Source organism: Rhododendron vialii, chromosome 1a (genome assembly GCF_030253575.1).
Source record: "Rhododendron vialii isolate Sample 1 chromosome 1a, ASM3025357v1".
Lineage (NCBI taxonomy): Eukaryota > Viridiplantae > Streptophyta > Magnoliopsida > Ericales > Ericaceae > Rhododendron > Rhododendron vialii.
The window spans coordinates 16648624-16671050 of NC_080557.1; the positions used below are offsets into that span (position 1 = coordinate 16648624).

Below are 22427 nucleotides of genomic sequence, written 5' to 3' on the forward strand. Positions count from 1 at the left end.
CATTAGTACAGTTCAAACATTAATACTTATGATCACGAAGTTTCTATCTTGGATTCCTGATGTGCATAGGTATGGCCGATACAGTGATATCTTGAATAGTTATCTTGAATTCTTGAAAGATACAGTTGTTCGGTGATACGGTGCAGTCATTAGAGGGAAAATATTTAATTTTACATGGATATAATATCAATGGTCTTTGTTTTGTTTTTTTTTTATGAGAAAAAAGTCAGGAGAAAGTCGGAACTTTTTTTTTTTAATCTCAAAAAGCACGTTTATTTATTTATACAAAATGGTGGGCTCTTTTATGCTATGTGTTGTCCTGAAGAAGATGTGAAAATTTTATATTCATCTCAATGAGCAGAGATAACTCAAATGTTATAAAGTGATCATTCGTTATACTCCTAAGCAATATGAGACTATATTTCTTTAATATCCCTCCTCATGTGCGGGCATTTGAGTTCTGTCACATTTGGCCATTTTTTGGGTCCTATTATCGTGCAACCGTTTTGCTGGTTTGTTATCGCGAGTGTAGATTGTAAATTTTTAAAATGTGAGATGAAATGGGCCCCGCTCTGATATCATGCAGAAACTTTATATTCATCTCAAAATTAATTGGCAATGAGTAGAGAGGTTCCAAATGTTATTAAGTGATCACCTATTTTACTTGTAAATAATGTGAGACTTTATTTTCTTATCAGAAGATTTTTTATTTTTATTTTTGAATCATTAATACATGGACTAATTTGCTAGGATCGATGCACTTAAATCATTCCTTCATACATATACTTGTTTAAATTGAAAGGTTTTTATTGTGCCTGAACGGTACAATTGTCTGGTGATACCGGTGGTGAAAACCCCCATCACCACCACCTTTTTTCGCTTCCACCGTGTGTTTATTGTTGATCTGAACCGTTCATCTTGTAGACCCTACATAGTAGTATATGCATGCAAAATATAAACTTGATCGGATATTGATAGGGATATCAAAAATTAAATTTTGCTTTGTAGTAAAATGGATTGTCTATCTCTATTATTATTGACCGAAATCAGATCGTCCATTTTATTAACCAAAATCCAAATTTTGATATATCTATCGACTTCCGATCAAGTTGATTTTTTTACATGGCAATACTATATTGCGTGTCTTAAAATATGAACGACTCATATCACAACAATAGATACTCGGTGGGGCCCATAATAGACGGTGGTAAAAAAGTGGAATTTTATACCGACAGTTGATAGAATTTATTCTCAATTATTGGTATTCTCATCATGATATGAGGACTGAAAGCTAACATAAACATGCGAAAGGTTTATTTAGCTGAACGGGCTTGAGATTGATTTTAGGGCTCCTCTCCAACTTGCAAGTATGATAATTTGTTTACACTAAATATAAACTGTACTTGAAAAACTCATTCGTAATGCATATTCATCTCATATGGTCATACCATTCTAGCTCCTACCACCAAGGGAATGATTTCAATTATTTAAATGGGAGTAGTTTTTATTTAAATTTCATGCTTAAATTTCAAAATATTTGTACTAACGAAAACTTCAAAATTCATGTAATCATTTGAACATGAAATTTTACGGGCCCTGCATATATTGTGGCTCCGTCCATGTTTGGAATTGAATTACTTGACATATCTATCAATTACAAACAAACATGTCTTTATCTATTGAAAGTGTTTGGATCAAGCACTTTCCGGTTATATTTTGAGCTGATTTATTGAGGGTACCCTTAACATGTTTTAAACACATTGAACGGTTTGGATCATAAAAATTTGATCAAGAACTATGAGATTAAGATTTGGGATTTTTTTTGGGTTGTTCCCGGAACTGCCCCATTAAATACCCCAAAGTTTCTGATCAAATTTTGATGATCCGAACCGTTCAATGTGTTTAAAACGTGTTTTTTTAAAAGTACCATGGTAAATCAACTCAAGATATGACCGAAAAGTGCTTGATACAAAATAGTTTTTCATAAAACAATATATATATATATATATATAAAACAATAGTTTTTCATAAAACAATATATATATATATATATATATATATATATATATATATATATATATATTTATGAAAAACTATTTGGATCAAGCACTTTCCGGTCATATTTTGAGCTGATTTCTCGCGGGTATCCTTAAAGACATGTTTTAAACACATTGAACGGTTCGGATCATAAAAATTTGACCAAAAAATATAAGATTGAGATTTGGGATAATTTTTTGAGTGTTTTTTAGTTCCCAGAACCGCCCGCATATCTACCTAGAAATCTATATATTTGGAAGGGAAGCATTGACATGCTCTTCTTTGTCTTTTTTTGTCTCTTTTAATTACTATCAATCACAAACAAACATTGAATTTTCGATTGACCGGAAAAAAAAAAAAAACACGAACAAACATTGAATTTTTGATTGACTGGAAAAAAAAAATCACAAACAAACATGTCTTTGTCTTTTTTGTCTCGTTTACTCAGGATGTATTCCACTAACTAAAATAAGTATAGTACTTACTTTTTCAAATAAATAATTATTTTTTGAATTAAAAGTAATGTATTATGAGAGGATGACTTATTTTGTAATTAAAGCGGGAAATTAGTACTTAAAAAATAAGGACCTCAACAAAACAGGGCCGGAGTACATCGAAAGATAAGCAAAATTGTAGGGTCTAATTAATTAAAACAAACTGACGAACACCAAAGTGGAATGTTGCATAAAAATATAGGGCCAATGACATAGTTTTCCCATGTCATTTGTGTATAAATACGGGTTCCTCTCTTCTAAAGGCGCATACTCTCTCTCTCTCTCTAAGTACTCGATCTTTGCCGGATCTGAAACCCAATAACTAAACAACAGAATCCAACCAACTTGGATACAACAGGTAGTCCATATCTCTCTCTCTCTCTCTCTCTCTCTCTCTCTCTCTCTCTCTCCTAGATACCATTTCGAATTTGTCGCTAAGAATGCTATTTTCTTACATAAAAAAATTCATAATATAATATACAAGTAATTCGATATTTGTTTGATATGACATTCATAACCTTGATTTCCACCATTGCGGCATTTTCCTTTTGATAGCCAGGCACTTTTATTAAAGGCAAAGTGTGGTGTTATTAACGCCCAGTTTTACCAATTGTACGTTGTCAATCCATGTATGTAATAGAAGCTAGGACAATACTTATTCCAGCAAAACAGAGTTGCCGGCTGCTCTTATCTCTCTCAGTGGCGGAGCTAGGATTTTAAATCAAGTAAATTCAAGAGCTCAGAGGGCCGGGGCCTCCGGACCCAACCTAGCTCGCCACTAATTAATCTCTCTCATCCGATAAAAAAAAAAACATAAAAGAAGGCCTATTTTAAAGAAGCTGGCGAGTAATAAATCTTCAACGTATATGATGATATATTGACGATGTACTAGTACTTATAGTTCAAATCTAAACCGTTGTTGGCCTGTTGATGATGATAATAACTAAAAACTGCAAGTAATATTTAGCAGAATATAACGTGGAAGCTAAAGGTCGCACGCTATAATTTCATCTCTTCCCTCCATCGAAAGTGTTGTCAGGATGTTGATGTTCATATAAAAATTAACAACCGAAATTAATATCATTGCACAGAATACAATGTGGAGACTAAAGGTGGCAGAAGGCGGAGGTTCTTATGAGCCTTACCTATACAGCACAAACAACTTTGTTGGGCGCCAAATATGGGAATTTGATCCCGATTATGGCACCCCTGAGGAGCGCGCCCAGGTTGAAAACGCTCGCCAGCTCTTCACTCTTAACCGCTCTCGAGTCAAGCCCAACGCTGATCTTCTTCTTCAATTTCAGGTTAGGATCATTTCTTCTTCAGCAGCTCTCTCTCTCCATTGTTTTTTTGCAATTTCTCTGATGTTTGATGATCGCAAGCATAATCATTACGTATGATCAAAATAACCAGAAAATAAAAAAATATGTATCTCTGTAATTGCTTGCCGAGTGGTGAAGAGAAAAATTAACTATCCTGAGGACACTTGATTATTTCATAGACTTTCTTTACACTTTATTTCGTAATTATTTTTTCCCTTTTTTCTGCTTTTCCTTAAAGACAGAGCCGGCTTACAGCCAAGGCAAGGAAAGCGAGCGCTTCGGGCCTTCGAAAAAAATTTAAAAACTAGGGCCCCCAAATTTTTAGGATTCCTATATATATATATGATCCACAAAAAATTGCACTAGACTTCTTTACACAAAATAGGCCAAATTGAAATTTAGGAGCCACAAAATAAGCCAAAATTGTGGAATTATTCATTAGAAACACTAATGCATTAAAAAAAAAGAAAAAGAAAAAAACTTAAGAGTCGGCAGGAACTAGCAAGGAAGATATAGCCAATCAAGGAATTCTTTAAGGCCTCTCTTTTACTAGCAAGGAACTAGCAAGGAAAATACTTGCACAAGGAACTAGCAAGGCTAGCAAGGAAGATATAGCCAATCAAGGAACTAGCAAGGAAAATACTTGCACAAGGAATTCTTTAAGGCCTCTCTTTTACTATCTCCAACTCTTCACCTCTACCAAGTAAGTTTTTATTATCTTAGCCAGTTGACCTAATTGGTAAAATTTGTAGATCACTTTTGTATGAAAAATATAGGGTGACCTCATTCAAGAGGTTCGCTTCCGACTTCCAAAACTTATGAGCCGGCCTTGCTTAAAGACAAAACAGAGGTCCAGTCGAAAAGTACAGACCAAGCTTTAAGGCAAATTTCATCGACAACCCTTTAGATTTTGCCAAATGGCAGATACGTCCTTCACGTATGAAGAATGAAAATGAACCCTCATGTGGTTTCTTTGTGTATTTTACCGATACCTTAAATTAACAATTTTCTGTGTCCAAATGACATGAGCAAAAAGTGACTAACTTACATCTGGAAATTCATCCTTTGTAATAGTAAAAAATAATAAATACCCATCAACTCTCACTTTCAATCAAAACAATTTTTTTATCAATTGAAAGAGCTGTTTTGATAGGAAAAATAATTAAAATTTATAATAGCCCTTGACTTATTACTAGTTGAAAGAACTGTTTTGATCAGAAAAGATAAAGTTATTTTCTTTTTGGTTAAAAATATGAGAATTGGGAGCTTTTATTTTTATTTTATAAAAAATAGTGAATCAAGCAATATAACCCATTTCTTGATGATTTCATGATGTGTTTTGGTCAAATAGTTATCCATGGTTGGAGCATTAGTGAAATTAACATTGAACACAAGGAATTTATAGTCATTTCTCATACATTAAGAAGGAATTTGTCATGAAGAAAATCTCAGGGGGTTAGTGAAATTTACCCAAACTTTAGTTATTTTCTCTGCTTTTGTTGAGTAGAAGATTACCGAGGGACAAAAAGTAGGGGAAGTCTACGACTGCCAACGATCTTTCCATTTAGGCGAACACCACACGGATACTCCCAGGCGTTGAGTTGATTGGACGATGCTTTAGATGTCATCGACAGTAAATAAAGTTGTGAGAAAAAAAATTGTAGTAATCAAGTTACGATGTGTTTTCGGTAGTAAATAATTAGTTGTTGAGAAACATCAAATTATTTTCGGTAGTGAATAAGTTATAGATGAGTCTGTGAGTAAAGTTACTGTAGCAAAACAAAATATTTTGTTAACAAGTCGTTAGTTAGCGTGAATGAGATGATAAAATACCGAAACTTATTAACTTGTGCGAACTGTGTTTTTTTTTTCGCAAATTACTACCGGATATCTATTGATTCTATTTATAGTTGACCGACTGTCCTCATGAATGATTTTGCATCGTGGGGAATTGGGGATGCAAAAGAGTCTCAGTCAACTAGTACGGAGTATGATTAGGTTGAAAGTGTTGTGTAGACACGTATGAAGCCGGCCAATTAGCCATGACCCTCCATTTTTTTTTTTTTTAGAAACATGACCCTCCATTTCACTTGCTATTATTATGCCCACGACACTACCTACACAGTCGTCGCAAGCAATAACAACACGTTGCTTCTTCTTTTTCCCGGGGAGGAAAAGTACGAATTTAAGGCGGTGGTCCAACTAAAGAAAAAGAAGGTTTTTGAAAAAAAAAGATAATTTCAAATTTAAATATAACGAAAATAGAAAAGAAATTTTTAATTTTTTTTGTACCGTTTAAAAAATTTCAATAAGATCTATCAAACAAAATCCATATTGGTAAGAAAATTATTTGAGTTAGCACATAATTTTTGACCTTAAAATTATCTTCTTTTTCTAAAAACCGTCTTTTTATTTCGTTGGAACACCACCTAAGACTCCGTTTGTTTCGAATTTCGATGAATGTAAAATGTTTTTTCGAAAAATAATCTTTAAATTTTTATTTTTGGTCGTTTGATTGACAATTGAAATTTTTTTTTAGAAATCGATAAAATAGTGTAGAGAGAGAGGATGGCTTAAACGATGGAGAGATTTGAGAATATTGGAATTGAATGTCAGTCATGACTGACGATCTAGAAAACTGAGCAGTGAGAATTGTAGTAGAAGGTAGTGGGTTCATTTAAAAAAAATAAATTACAGAAGATTTAAGGGTAAGTCATTTCCATCTAATTAATGAAAAATATTTTACATATAAAATGTTTTCCTCATTTTTTACACAACCAAACACCAGAAAATAGATAAACATTTTACCGAAAAATATTTTACGCCCAAACAAATGGAGCCTAATTGATAATAAGAATGAAGTACAAGAAACGCAAACCTTAGAAGGAGACGGCTAGCACAAAACAAAAGCAATAAAAGGCCTACTCCCAATAAAATTGCAAAAGTAACTAAACGATCACATATGGAAGTATGACCACTCCAACACCCGCAAAAAAAAAAAAAAAACTAATGGAGAATAACGAGCAGAAAAAGAATACTAGTACCCCACACGACGCTGTGGTGCTCAAAACACGTAGGATCGTTCCAACTATCTTCAATGGTATGCTATCGCTTGCGCTTAGGGCTGCATACCTTTTGGATTCCTGAAAATTTTGACTATAGTCAATATCCATGAGCCCTGATTTTCTGCTACAAGCCCTGAGCTTGATTGGGCAAGCCATATGACGACCTCATCCTTGAAAATTCTATTCTTTGGAGGCCGTGAACCGCATAGGTCTGAGATACCTAAGCATGCGCTTTGGTTAAGCGCACCGTATGATGACCTTCATCCTCAAATCCCTAATACCTTTATCCTCGAGATTCCTCACACTTGAACTCTCAATTCTATGTTAGTGTTGGACACAATATCATGGGACAGGGTGCCCCCAGAATCAATTTTCGGTGTAGCCAATCAGCTCAATCTAATATCGGTAAGGATTTATTCTGAATTCGTAGGGACGAAACTGCTCAACTGCTTAGTTTCACCCTACGAATTCAAAATAAATACTTACCGATATCGGATTGAGCTAGTTTTTTATAGGGCTCCCAAAAAATACGTTTTAAAATTTATGGGCATTTTTTTTTGTATTTTTGTCGGACCGGGGGTGGTCCTCACATGAATGTAGTGTCAATATGTAGTGTACCTAGTATTTTTTATAAATAAATTTGTGTGTATTCACCGGATTAACTTTTTTTTTTTTTTGGATCGGCACCGGATCAACTGTTGTTTAATTGTTATTAGTACAGAAGCATTTTGTCATCAATGCTACGATAAAATTGAGTCGTTATCGTTCTCGTGTAACCACCTTGGCATACAAATACATTGACGCCCTTAAAGAATTGGTCACATGCACTTTAGCCGGTCTGACTTAAAGTTTGTATTGCACGCGGCCGCTTTAGTTCTCTAACAAATTTCAAATTGTAAGGGTCATTCCTATTTTTTTTTATCCCATATTATATTGGACAAACCAGAATTTCGCTTTAGGGGCTGCAAAACTTGAAAGATGGAAATCATCATATGATTCTGCTTTACAGGGTATCAAATAAAGTACGACATGTTCGTAGATTCGGCTAATTCTCCTTCTAAAAATGCAGTTGTTGAAGGAAAATAATTTCCAACAAACTATTCCAGCAGTTAAGGTCGGCGAAGATGCGGACGTAACCTATGAGGCTGCCACCGCCTCCGTGAAAAGGGCATTGCGTTTCTCCTCAGCCATGCAGGCCAAAGATGGCCATTGGCCCGCTGAAAATGCTGGCCCGCTATTCTTCCTGCCTCCCCTGGTAATTGTTTCCAATCACTATTTTCCTATCACCTTTTAAATACAGAAGCAAGACGGCCACAGCATGGAAATGCGGTGTCCGTCTGCCGTACATCTATTGGGGCCCACTCCAAACTCCAGAAAAATACAAAAAAATATCTATAAATTTTGAAATAATATTTTATAAGGTCTTGTAAAAAAATCAGTTCCAACAGATATCGATAGGTATGTTTTTTTGAATTCTTAGGGGCGAAACTAAATGCAGTTATGAATTCAAAAAACAGGACTCCATAAAATATTATTTTAATATTTATGAATATTTTTTTGTTATTTTTTGGGATCCGGAGTGGGCCCCAATAGACGTGTGGTGTACCTAGAATTAATGCATTACCGGGCGCGCATCTCGATGAAGAAGAAGCCCATTGCACGAAATTAACTTCGTGAAATCTCGGAGTTAGAGTACACATCCACATGTAAGGGTGACTTTGTAGTCATACAATACGAATTATTTGTGGAAACTTTACATCCATCTCAAAATCAATTGGCAATAACTGGAGATATCCCAAATATTATTAAGTGATCATCCAGTTCACTCCCAAATCATATGAGACTATATTTCCTTAACATTATCATACCGACTTTTGCTAAAATGATATGCCAAATGCAGGTCATGTGTCTGTACATTACCGGGCATCTCGACGAAATATTTTCACCAGAACACAAAAAGGAGATTCTTCGGTACATATACAACCACCAGGTAATTAAGCCTGGAATTCTTTCTCGTACTCCTTCGTGAAAAGAAACGAAAATTATATTTTCGCATGTTAAGCTTTAGCATAGTGTATATAGCAGCGAATGCGAAAACAACTAGTGCATGCAAACGAGAAGTGCTAATTGTGAATGTGATTGTAACAGAATGAAGATGGAGGGTGGGGATTCCACATAGAGGGCCACAGCACCATGTTCTGCACTGTACTCAGCTACATTTGCATGCGTATTCTGGGTGAGGGCCCGTTCGGGGGCAGAGACAATGCTGTGAAAAGAGGTCGAGAGTGGATCCATGATCATGGTGGTGTAGTCGCAATACCCTCTTGGGGGAAGACATGGCTTTCGGTATGTATGATGATCATTAGCATAAAGTAGATTATCAGTTAATAACTAATTGAGAAACCCTATAGTATCACTTTATTAGTTATTAACAGAACATATCAGTTTGTCACTTAGTAAAAGAAAACAGAGCACAACTATTTAAAGAAAAATAGAGCACGATTGTAGATGATGATCGACTTCAACAAGGCAGCAGAGAGAGAGAGAGAGAGAGAGAGAGAGAGAGAGAGAGGTGTTTGAATTACGAAATTACCAAAATTAGATTAGAAAAGTTTCTCTTCTGAGGTTCACGCCTCACCTATCGGGGCATAAAAGAGGACTGAGGATTGTTAATGCGATTTCTGTTTGTACTAATATTTTATTAATTATTTACTAACAGGTCTACTTATTGTTTGTGTAGATATTTGGTCTATTTGATTGGTCAGGCTGCAACCCCATGCCACCAGAGTTTTGGATCCTTCCTCCTTATTTACCTATGCATCCAGGTATATTCTACTACTCAACACAAATGTTTTGATAAAACTAAAATGTGATACTAATAACTATTAATTATGTTGCCAAATGGTAAATGGTAAGTTCAAATTTTACTTACCATGACTGAGTTATTTGATTATGACTTAAGTATTCTTAATTAGAGTTTCCTTCTTTTTAAGATTGAAATACTCAAAGGTCTTAAAAAAGAGAGAGACTTTCATGCACAGGGTAACTGGAATACTTACCATGTATCTGCGAAAAGAAAAGTGCATAAAACCCATTCTTTTGTAACCATTAAAAAAAGTGCTCTAATGTTGTAAAAAAAAAAAAAAAAAAATTAGAGTTTTATGCACTTAAGCATGTGATTTTAGCAAGATTTTCAAACACACACACACAAATTTACCCTTTCTTTACATATGTTCACTTGTTTATGCAGCAAAAATGTGGTGTTACTGTCGAATGGTTTACATGCCAATGTCGTATCTATACGGGAAGAGGTTTGTTGGACCCATCACAAATCTTGTTCTGCAGCTTAGGAAAGAGCTTCATTCTCAACCTTATGATGAAATTGATTGGAAGAAATACCGGCATGTTTGTGCAAAGGTAGCTACGTCACATGTTCTTTTATGTAATGCCTACAGAACTACGCGTCCTTTGTGATTTACGCTACGTCCTTTAGCATTTTTTTTGGTTAGAGTTTCAAAGCTGTAACATTGGATTGCATAAACTAGACCTTGAAAAAAGAATTGGCTGTCAGATGTGTGATTATCAGTATTCGTGGTTTGTAGTCACTAGTTCAACATTATTCAAGGTTAATGTGTTACATAACCAAATATAAGAAACAAAGTCAAGTGATCTTACAAAATGTCTTGTACTGGATGGATGCAGGAAGATATGTACTACCCACACCCCCTGATTCAGGATTTTCTATGGGATAGTCTTTACATATTAACTGAGCCGTTACTGACACGGTGGCCCTTCAACAAGTTGGTGAGAGAAAAAGCGCTTCAAACAACGATGGAATACATTCATTACGAAGATGAAAACAGTCGATACATCACCATCGGATGTGTTGAGAAGGTTCTCTGCATGCTTTCTTGTTGGGTAGAAGATCCTCATGGTGATTATTTTAAGAAACATCTTGCCAGGATTCCAGATTACATGTGGGTTGCTGAAGATGGAATGAAGATGCAGGTATCCACTCCTATATCATTATCTTGTACTAAACCTAAGCGATATTGTTTTCTAGTCGTTGATTATTTGTTGAAAATTAACGACTGCAAACAAGAGAATGAAAATTCTCAGAATATATTTATAATGCTAGCTAGCTATTGCTGAATTTTAAATTATTGCAGAGTTTTGGTAGTCAACAATGGGACACAGGCTTTGCAGTTCAGGCACTTTTGGCTTGTAATCTGCTTGAAGAAACAGGGGAAACTCTTAGAAAAGGACATGATTTTATAAAAAACTCACAGGTATATGTAATCGGCCATTCTTCTACGTAAAGTACATACGTAATTTTTTTACTTTTCACAACCACGTATTGATCTTCCGCGTCTCTTGGATTTCAAAGGTCAAGAACAACCCTTCTGGTGACTTCAAAAAAATGTTCAGGCACAACTCGAAAGGATCTTGGACTTTCTCTGATCAAGATCATGGCTGGCAAGTCTCAGACTGCACTGCAGAAGGGCTTAAGGTGAATCTGATCTTTCTTTTCTCTTTCCTTTTCTCATCCATTATGACGCGTAACTTCATATCATTAAATATCGATGAATTAACTTGTTCAATAATGATTTCCTTTTCCTTTGCAGTGTTGTCTTATACTATCACAACTGCCACCAGAAATCGTCGGTCCGAAACATGAGGCAGAAAGATTGTACGACGCCGTAAATGTCATCCTCTCTTTACAGGTAGGGTGTATTTCAAAATTACACAAAATAAGAAGTAGCATATTAATTCCATGCACTCTTGTTATGTTGATATGGTACAAGGTAATATAGACAATGAAAAGCCATTGATGATTGTTAAAATTTTCAGAGTAAAAATGGAGGTTTATCAGCTTGGGAGCCTGCAAAAGGAGGGGCTTGGCTAGAGGTAAGCTACTCGATTTTCGTCTAAGTTACTATTTTGAACATAAATAAAGGCAAGTTTCTTTTTCTTCAGTTAATTATATTCTTGTTTCCTGTCAATTTTTTTTTCCAGCTTCTTAATCCCACGGAGTTTTTCGCGGATATTGTAGTAGAACATGAGTACGTAGAATGCACAGCAGCAGCAATCCAGGCTTTTGTGCTATTCATGAAATTATATCCCGGGCGCCGTAAAAAGGAGATCGAAGCTTTCATCGCAAATGCAGTTCATTTTCTTGAAGATATCCAAATGCCAGATGGTTCATGGTATTGTATCAGTTTGACTTCCACAAGCATTCTCTCTCTCTCTCTCTCTCTCTCTCTCTCTCTCTCTGAATAGATGATGTGCAGGTATGGCAACTGGGGTGTTTGTTTCACTTATGGAACTTGGTTTGCACTTGGAGGTTTGGCAGCAGCTGGGAAGACTTACTCTAATTGTGCAGCTGTGCGTAAAGGTGTCCAATTCCTGTTGTCGGTGCAACGCCAAAATGGAGGTTGGGGAGAGAGCTACCTCTCTAGTCCCCTCAAGGTTTTTAACTTTTTAGCCAAATTATATCAAGTTAATTTTATTGTATGTGACTCAAAAACACGTAACATTATTTCTTTCAATTATTTATCAAAACAGAAATATGTACCGCTGGAAGACAACCGATCCAATTTGGTGCATACTTCATGGGCCATGATGGGTCTAATTCATTCCGGTCAGGTGAAAACAACTACTAGCTCTTGCGTTACACGATTAGTTAGATATGTTGAAAAAAATAAAAGATCCATGTACAAAACTTGTATGTGACGTTCTCGACATTGTAACAGGCTGAGAGAGACCCGTTACCTCTACATCGCGCTGCCAAGTTGCTAATCAACTCACAAATGGAAACTGGAGAATTCCCCCAACAGGTGATTGATTCACTTCACATTTCTTAAGTTGCAATCTCTTTTTTTCTCCTCTAACTCGATCTTTACCTTGAATCACCACAGGAAATAACTGGAGTATTCATGAAGAACTGCATGCTACATTATGCAGCCTACAGGAATATATACCCGCTATGGGCGCTTGCAGAGTATCGAAACAAGGTCAAATTGCATGATTAATTGTTCAAGGATCTCAGCTCGATCACGCCATTTCTTGAATCTCTCGGCTCATTGTCAATAAAATGCATGTATCAAATTTTGAAGGTTTAGGTTGTTCTTTGGTGTACTTAGTAGAAAAATGTAATGGATCAGTAGCGCTATTGATCAAGAGGCTAAAAATGTGCTCATAAAGCTGATTCAGAGGTCACGGCCGACTGATGTTTCCGAACAACCTCTCTGGATGAAATTGTAGCCATCAAACCGCCAACTTTTGTTTACACACCCAAGTAAAATAAATTAATACTAGCATGGGGCAGGACTCCCCCTTGGTCCCTTTTTCCATCTCTCTCTCTCTCTCTCATTTTATGAATAGATCCAAGCACTTTTCCTACTCTTGGCTAATGTCATATATAAATCCAAGCACTTCTCCATATCTTGGATACCTCATGAATCTACAGAATGTGTCAGTTAACTTGTTTGAATGATGGATATATACCATGTGTGAAGCCTTTCTTGAATTGGTTTCTAGGAGTGTTCAAACGGTTTGCATCTGACACTCGAACCCAATTATTTATAGACTCTACTATGGGTAGACTTGGATTAATAAGTCACAAAAGTTTAACGTAAAACTAACAAATGTGAAAAAAATTTGAATACTATACAGATAAAAAATAAGTTACTACTATACTTTTAAAGCCAAATGAGCCCTATGTTACTTATGCGGTAACTTTTTATATACACATAGCCCAAAGGTCAATAGTGATGACCTTTTCTAGACACTTATAACGCTCTTGAGATATATCCATTTTGGATTTTTTTTTATTTATAGAAAGAGTAAGAAATGCATTAATAAAGAAGAGTTAGTACAAGGAACGGAAAACATATGGGCAGAACAAACCAAACAATCTAACGAAAAACATATAGCCAACACTCAAAGGAAAGCAAAAAAAAACAATGAAAACGGAAGCAACGAAACACATTCATAGATAAGGATCCTCTGGCACCTGCCAAAAAAAAAAACTATTAGAAAAGCACGAGCAGAAAAACGATACTAGTATATCACACGACGCGTCGGTGCGTGGAACATATGAGGTTTGTGACAACTGTCTTCAATGGTATATATGCACTTGTTTGTGCTTATGCGTTGCGTATGGTTTGAATGCTTTAACAGTTTGGACATCATCAAGGTCCTTGAGTCATGATTTTTGCCTACGAGCCCTGCGTTTACGGGGACTTGCCATCTGGCGATCTCCTTCCTTAGCAATGTGTAGTGGCCCGAATAAATGGGTCTGATCACCGACCAAGCCACTAACTATGTCAAGAGGGGGTCCGGATAGCTCAACCGGCACTCAGCTAGGGGATGTATTCAAACGATAGCACAATCGCTCGGTGACAGATCCTCTCGTACATGACGTTCGGATTATTCACCGGTACAACTAGGCTTGATTGGAAGTCATATTCAGGACTCTTAGGTACCACAACTCGGGATTCTAATGAAGTCGTTCGGGAACAGTCGACCCGAACCTTGCAACTGTAGCTCGTGTGATCCAAGGGAAAAGTTTTGTCCTCGTGCATCCGAACGCTCGGTCACATGCATCATCATGACACCGAGACGGTTACAACACGAAGATCATCATTGCAGGCTAACCTAGCCATGTCCTCTGTAACTGCCTTATCTGGTGCATCACTTCTGATGTCACCCGAGGCGGTTAACCTGTGGAGGATTTTAAGTTGTTTTTAGATGGAATTTGGAAGGTGATATTATGATTGTGACTTTGTAGTTTTTGGGGTGGAAAGCTCCCAAGTTTTGGTTGGAAGTTTTCTGTTTGTATGGGTGTTCCTTTTTTTTATGAGCAGTCTTGTTGCTCATCTCTTTTCTAGTTCTACTATTCCCTCGATGTACCCCGTTGAGTTTTTATATAAAATGTTCATTTGCCGAGAAGAAAAAAATGCCACGGTACCATTTGTTCCTGCCACGCTCATTTACTACCCAGGGTGCTACGATGACCCAATTACCGTTTCTAGAACTGTCCATGTACTGAGATATTTACTACCCACGGTAGTTAGGTTTTCTTAACTACCGTTTCTAGAACTGTCCATGTACTGAGATATTTCTTCGCACCTTTCCCATTGATCGATAATCTTAATCTACATATTTTGATATTACCTCCGTCTCAAAATGGACCTTTTTGGATAGTCGTATCACTCAAACAATAAAATGTATCATAGGTGCAAACAACAACAAGAACCTTTACCATATTTCCACTAATTTTTTGATATTTTTTTTGTTATTTTGTTCATCCTTTTTGAATTTTTATTAGACATATTTTTTTTGGATTAATCATTCGTCTTGGTGAGAGAAGTCTAAAAAGTATTAAAAAAATTCAACTAAAATGTTGTTTTTTATGGACCTTTTCAACTTAGGTCCAGATTTTCATTACTTTTTATTCCTCTCATCAAAATGAATATATGATTAATCCCAAAAATTATGAAGAAAAATTAAACAAAATATTTCGAATAATAAAAGATATAGCAGTGGTAATTTTTTTAGTGGAAATGTGATAACCGTGGAAGATTTCTTGCATGTGGTTAATTGGCAGTGAAATTTTGACGTACCCAAAATAATAATAATAATAATAAAATTGGCAGGCAGAATTTCAGAAAGCTATTCTTTGTTGGCTGCTAGGATAGCATCAAACTAGATTTGGAATGTAAAAAATACTATACAAATAGATATTCACTACACGGAAAGTCCCGCGAGGGCCGGGGTATAGTAATGCATAGGGCAATTGGGTCATTCTAGCACATTAGGTAATCAATGAGCGTGGCAGGAATAATTGTTCCCGTGGCATTAGTAGTCTCCTCCTTCAATATAACTCACATAGAACGCTCCATAAATTGTTAGTACTTTTTCACTGTGCATAAAGAGTCAAAAGGCTTTTTGTTAAAAAAACAAACGTTCTTAGTGAATAAAAATTTAACTTTTAGCATAATTTTCTAATCTTTTGACGTTCGTCACTACTTAGAAATCGACAAACTAAACAAATATAAAAGAAATATTTTATATTTGTCAGGTTTTCTTGATATATTTCTTTGCCGATCAAAAAAAATAAAATAAAATAATTTATAAAGAAATCCATCACACATGTAGGCATATAGGTCTGTCCTTCGTAATTTTTTCGCTTTTGGTCAATATTTTTAACTTTTAAGTTCCATTCAAAATTAAATATAACTTCATTAGAATTTACAACTGAAGAACAATAACTGAAGACATGCAACTTGAAAAAACTAGCAACTATAATATACACGGTATAATGATTAAAGATAAAAAAAAGTTTGAACAAAAACAAATGGATAGCTATTTCCGTTGCATGGAAAAAGTGGCCATATTGAGAGATCGGGCTTGAAACTTCTTTCCCAAATTAAACATTCATAACTGATTTTATATTGACTTAATTAATAACTAGCTATAGTTTAGAAGGCATTGGTTAAATATAATGTAACGACCCTGGTTTTTCGTAAATAAAAATTTCGTTAAATATTTGAATTTTATTTTAATTACTTGGATTGCTTTTGAAATTCCTTTTTAATTTCTAATAATCCGTCATAATTATATTTGAGACTTATAAAATTATATATTTTCGCACCAAATAATCTAGTCATTTTCTAAAGACAAGTGTGCTTATAGAAGCACTTGTATATTTTCCTAATGAGTAAAATAAAATCTTTAAATTATATTTCTTGGCTAAAAATCCTACTTGACAAGTAGAATTAGCTTCCAACCAGAAAAACCTAGTTACCAGTTAACCTAGTTACATTCTCCTAACCTTAGATGGACCTTTTTGACCATCTTTGAGCATTGTGAACCTTTCTAACCCTAGACTAGAAAATCATTATATTTTCTAAGTGTACTTTTATTTTATTTTATTTTATTTTTTATTTCTTCTCTTTCTTTACCCTTGGGTCAATAATTACTAGGAAAAATTTTATCCCTTGGGTAATAAAAGTAAGTCAATTCTCTAGATTTTCTAAGTACTTATATATCTAGATATATGTACCTTATAAGGTATTTTACTAGATTTTCTAGGTACACAAATAACCTTATATACAGGTACATGTACCTTATAAAGATATTTTTTCTAGATTTGCTAAGTACACCTATATATTTATATATAGGAATATATACGTCATAGCCATTATTATATTTCTAGGGAATCCTAGACCATACTTCTAACCTTTGCCCATTGGATAATAAATACTAGGGGAATTTTTACCACATGGATAATAGAAAACCTAGACTTGCCATTGACCTCTAAAGATATTGTCCTAAGATTTTTAGGTACACATATATGTTTATATATAGGTATATGTACCCTATAAAGTTATTGTTCTAGATTCTCTAAGTGCACATATATGGTTATATATAGATATATGTACTTCTTAGCTTATTATATTTCTAGGAATTTTGACCATATCTTCTCTAGATTGACACTTGAAAGCCTTACTCTTTCCTACACTAGATCACATAGCACTTAAATATACTTATATATGCATAGTTATATATAGGTACTTTGTACTAGTGAGAGATGGAGAGATATGGGAGAGATTTGGAGAGTACATTGACACGATTTTTTTACATCCTTACAACCCAATCTTTGAACCATCACTTCTTCTTCCATCAAATTTTCCTAAAAATCTTACCCAAGTACAAAATCTAATCTTTCAAGGTCATACCTTTCATAATTGCCCATTTATCCATTGGACAATAATTGCTAAGAAAAATTTTATTCCTTGGGTAATAGCCAAGAATTTTGCTATAAATAGCACCCCATTCTCACCATTCAACTCACACCTTCCATTCTTCAACTTCTCTCTCTAGAAAGTCTTGTATTCTTGCCTTGTTCTTACTTTGTTCTTAGTGTTCTTGAGGTTCTTCTTGAGTTCTTCAAGAAACTCATCTTAGGCCGCTACTAAACCACCACTCAACCACCCTTTCGATCCAAAAAGTTTAAGTAGTTTGGTCAAGAACTAGTTTCGAGAGAAACCTTTCTCTTTCGAAGCTACCGAAAGCTCACCGTAGGAAGTTGCTCCATCCGACGTACTTACTTTTTCCGTAGCCGTACCTACCGCCAAGAAGAACGGTAGATTATCTCTACTTACCTACTCTACGTACGTATATTGTATGTTGTTTGTATATCAAAATGAATGAAAGTATTTATATTTTGATCTTAAGGATGGTTAAGCATGTATATATGATTACTTGGATTACCTGTTTGATGTGTGATAAAGCATAAGTGGTATCCACTCCAAAGGCATCCGTACATGTGGCGTTATGCTTTAAGTTATAATATGAGCATGATAGAATAATATAGAGTTGGATGATCTTGCTAGTTTAGTTTCAAGATTACAATGAATGATATATGTGTACGTCAATGAAAAGTCCTACCGCGAAGTCTATGCATGCAACGTGATACAAAAATCGAGAAAGTAGAAACATGACACCTAGGGTGTATTAATGGCAAGGTATGTTTTGAAACCGCAATGTGGCCTGACGTGGTAGCCCATTGTGTGTAAGAAAACCCGCAATGTGGCCGGACTTGGTAGCCCATTGTGTGAATTTGTGGAAACCGCAACGTGGCCGGACTTGGTAGCCCGTTGTGTGAAGGAAAAACTCGCAATGTGGCCGGATTTGATAGCCCATTGCGTGGATTGTGAAAACCACAATGTGGCCGGACATGGTAGCCCATTGTGAAGATTGCCAATGGGGCCGGACGTGGTAGCTTCATTGGTAATATGGCTTGGTTATTCGCAGAGAGGAGCCAATGCAAAATTTTGTGTGCCAATGGGAACCCGGTGCGGCGGAACCATTATGAGGATACTCGGGAGACCGGAACGGCGGAACCGAGGTTGGGTGTGTTAAAATGATTTTGAAAATGTTGATTTGGTAAATGAAAGGTGAAACCAGTGACACGGTTTACGAAATGACGCGTAGGAAAAACTCAGAAATCATGGACATCAACGACTGTTGAATAGCGAATGTGGCTGTTTTATTGTTAACTGTTTCAGTTAGATATGTATGTACTATGTGGAAATCGTTAATTTTGTGATCTACTGCTTGTAAGTTAAGAGTTAGTGGGTATGGATTATTCTATTAAGCTCTCGTAGCTCATGGTGTTACCTTTGGTGACCCTGACATATTATACTGGTAGCGACGCTGATATAATGTGTCAAACTTTGTAGATGATCAAGGTGAGCTGTACATCTTGGAGACCTTTGGAGCTGAAGAGCTGGCTAGGATGGAGGAGCAGGTAGAGCTGTAGTTAGGAACCCTAGTTTCCCTCCCTTTTGTAATGAAAGTACTCTCAAGGAGGTTATGATGTAATAATGAGCCAGACTCTATTTAGATATTCAATAAAATTGTCTATTTAACGTTCCCAAAATTTGGAGCGTTACATATAAGCTAGCATAAAGCATGTGCTATGCACGGGAACGTAATTAACATAGCATAAAACAACACTTAGTACTGATGTTTTGACGAAAATCCATAAATCTTTTTATGTATATGTTCGGCTCCGAAATGGCTCAAGGACTGAGCGGGCGTGTCAGGACTTGTCGCGTCCAACGTAAAGGACTAGATGCCCTTTTTCTGACTTCGTAACCGTGAGAGCGAAAGTGCTGCAAATCTAAGGGCTAGATTGCAGTGATGGTTCGTGGTTTTGCTTTAACGAGCGAGGACTTAGCAATTTTCTAACCGTGTAGGAAAAGAAGTAACAACGTAGAAGTAACTTTATTATGTCGTAATAATAAAGTTGAGGGTACAAGAGATATAGAAACCCAAATTACTTGAAGAAGTAACTAAGTGTGTAACGACCCAGATTTTTGTCGTATTTTTTTAATACAAATTTGAAATGTTAAATACTAATTCAATAATTAGATAGATTAATTAATTAAAATTTATTATTATGTGTATAACTGATATTACTTAGAAAATCGTATTTGAAATATTTATACTTTAGAGCATCTCTTACCCCTCCTATCTAAACCCTAACTAGAATCCTATTAGATCTAAACCTCCACTTCCCTCTCACGCTCTACCACCACCATCCTTATCCTTCAAACTTGCATCTCACCTCCCTCCACTACTCCTCTGTATTAGCTATCCATCTCCCTTAAATTTCTCTAAAAAAAAAACAAACAAACAAACAAACCAACTCCCACGTTCCCACACTCCACCTCCTCTACAAAACTTAATCCCTCCCCACTCTTTCATATTTTTCGGGAGAGAGAAAGAGAGAGAGAGAGAGAAATGTGGGCTTCATCATCTATCCAAAATAAATAAATTCCAACTCCATTATTCATTCCCCACTCTTGGCAGAGAGAGACAGTAGAGAGTAGGATACAAAGTCTTTAACTCCATTATTTGTTCTTCCCATCTTTGTTTTATTTTGTTTGATCAAGAGAGAAACAAACCCCTTCCTCAAAATTCACTTCCATTTTACTGAAAGAAAAAAAAAGGGGAAGAAGAAAAGACGATCACAGAGTTCCTCCATTGCCGCACCGTTGCCGCCGCCGCTCACCTCCACTTTACTTTAAATCCTAGCTAGAACTCCAACGACCAAGGTAGATTTTTCTTTACCCATTAACTCTAAGTATATTAAAATAGTTTCGACATAAAATCGTGACTTGGATCAATCCCATGCAAAGTGAAATCGAAACTAACAAATATTGTTCGAACAAGTCGAACACATCACGTCTGGGCCCTACAGCCACCACGTTCCTACCTCACGGATGCCACTGTTGGTTCGCTCCCACAAATTCATTTTGGCCTTTCTTTGTACTTTCTCGGTTATGATCTGTTTTGTTCCAATTCTCATTATTTTGCATGTTTGAATTTCAGTTAGTGGTGGATTAACAAGAATGAAGTCTTGAAATCTAGAGTTACTTAATTAATCAAGTGTTATGATACATACATGCAACAAATAAATTACATGAGAAAATACGATAGTTTATTAAGTACCAAATTAAAAGTGGTATGTCAAAGTTTTGGCGATGAACTGATGAAGGGCTATGAGAATGAGTTTGGCCTTAATGGATTAGTTTACAATATAAAAACCTTTTAAAAAAAGAAAAGAAAAGAAAGAACTGTATATATACAATTTTTTTGTTTAAAAGGAAAATACAAAGTATAACATTGTGATGTCTTAATGAAACCCAAAAATCACAAGGACAAATTCAAATACTTTGTGAAATTCTTTTGTCTTTTGAATTATCCATCATGTTATGTTTTATTGATTCCGCATGAATTGTTGTTATTATTTATCCACCTGCGATTACTCTGTTATGAAAATGTATCAAGATTATTGTGAGATAAGGTTGAACTTAAGCTCACCGAAGATGAGTGTGTGGTGGTTCAATTATCATGTGTAGGCGATGATATTATGATATGTTTACTCGTCATTTGAATGATTGCTTTGTCGATTGAATTGAGAACATAGAAAGGACATTAGGGGCATTGGATGAGTTATGGACTTAGAGAAATTATGTAGATGTTGTCATGGTTAAAGGAAAAAGGTAAAAGATGAAAGGTTGCGGGCTTAGCAGGACCTTGGGGGTAGCCTGGCAGGACCTCGTGTGATCGGGGGTAGCCTGATAGGACCTTTAGGGTAGCCTGAAAAACCCAGTGTAGCTAGGGTGGCCAAGCAGGACCTCAGGGGTAGCCTGGCAGGACCTCAGGTATTGGGGTAGCCTAGCAGAACCTTAAGGGCAGCCCAATGGACCTAGAATTGTGGGGGCACCCTAAACACCTTAAAAGTAAGTCATCTTCAGGGCTTTTCTTGTATAATTCGTATCCCACGAGAATGTAATTCATGGCTCTCCTTCTTACCTTCCTAGAGACCCTATGATGAGGCCTCTTTAGGAAAGAAATAATAGGTGTACGCCAATCATTCTCAAGCTCGTCATCTGATTCTACTCCTCTGAAGTCTAAAGTAAATACTTCCAGTCTTAGACCTCTTCTCCTTACAGAATGTAACAATCTTTTGGACTATGATGATCTTGTGAATAGTTTCTGAAGCTAACTTCAGGCCTATTGAGGCCTGATCCAAGCTGTTGGCTTTAGTGTTCATACTCTTTGAAATGTGTTTAACAGTGACATTGTCAAAATCTTGAATTAATTGCACGACTGCCATGTAATAAGAAGCTAAGTCCTCACTATAGCATTTGAATGTCCCTGCCAAGTGGTTGATTACAAGGTTTGAATCCCTAATAACTTTTACTTCTCTTGCCTCTAGATCCTTAAGCATTTCAAGGCCTATAATAACTTCTTCATATTCAGCTTGATTGTTTGTACATGGGAAATCAAATTGAAAAGACAATTCAGTCCTTAGGCCTTGGGGAGAAACGATAATTACTCTATAGATTGATCACGCTTGTTTGTTTGATCGTTTGCTCATAAACCAAGATCGTGGATATTCCCATGGCTAGGAATATCGCCACACG

The 22427-nt window shown here is 35.9% G+C and overlaps 1 protein-coding gene across 1 annotated transcript in view; it reads left to right on the forward strand.

Moving 5' to 3' along the window:
- Nucleotides 1–2755: 2755 nt before the first annotated feature.
- Nucleotides 2756–22427, forward strand: part of LOC131322416 (beta-amyrin synthase-like) — an 87968-nt gene continuing 68296 nt past the window's right edge. Inside the window, exons 1-17 of the mRNA XM_058353738.1 lie at nucleotides 2756–2889; nucleotides 3623–3835; nucleotides 7988–8173; nucleotides 8819–8908; nucleotides 9067–9264; nucleotides 9659–9743; nucleotides 10169–10335; nucleotides 10621–10926; nucleotides 11088–11207; nucleotides 11306–11428; nucleotides 11544–11642; nucleotides 11770–11826; nucleotides 11935–12125; nucleotides 12210–12387; nucleotides 12484–12564; nucleotides 12672–12755; nucleotides 12837–12981. Of these exons, the coding sequence (XP_058209721.1) occupies nucleotides 3629–3835; nucleotides 7988–8173; nucleotides 8819–8908; nucleotides 9067–9264; nucleotides 9659–9743; nucleotides 10169–10335; nucleotides 10621–10926; nucleotides 11088–11207; nucleotides 11306–11428; nucleotides 11544–11642; nucleotides 11770–11826; nucleotides 11935–12125; nucleotides 12210–12387; nucleotides 12484–12564; nucleotides 12672–12755; nucleotides 12837–12950 (2286 nt within the window). The 5' untranslated portion in view covers nucleotides 2756–2889; nucleotides 3623–3628 and the 3' untranslated portion in view covers nucleotides 12951–12981. The remainder of the gene's footprint in view (nucleotides 2890–3622; nucleotides 3836–7987; nucleotides 8174–8818; nucleotides 8909–9066; nucleotides 9265–9658; nucleotides 9744–10168; nucleotides 10336–10620; nucleotides 10927–11087; nucleotides 11208–11305; nucleotides 11429–11543; nucleotides 11643–11769; nucleotides 11827–11934; nucleotides 12126–12209; nucleotides 12388–12483; nucleotides 12565–12671; nucleotides 12756–12836; nucleotides 12982–22427) is intronic.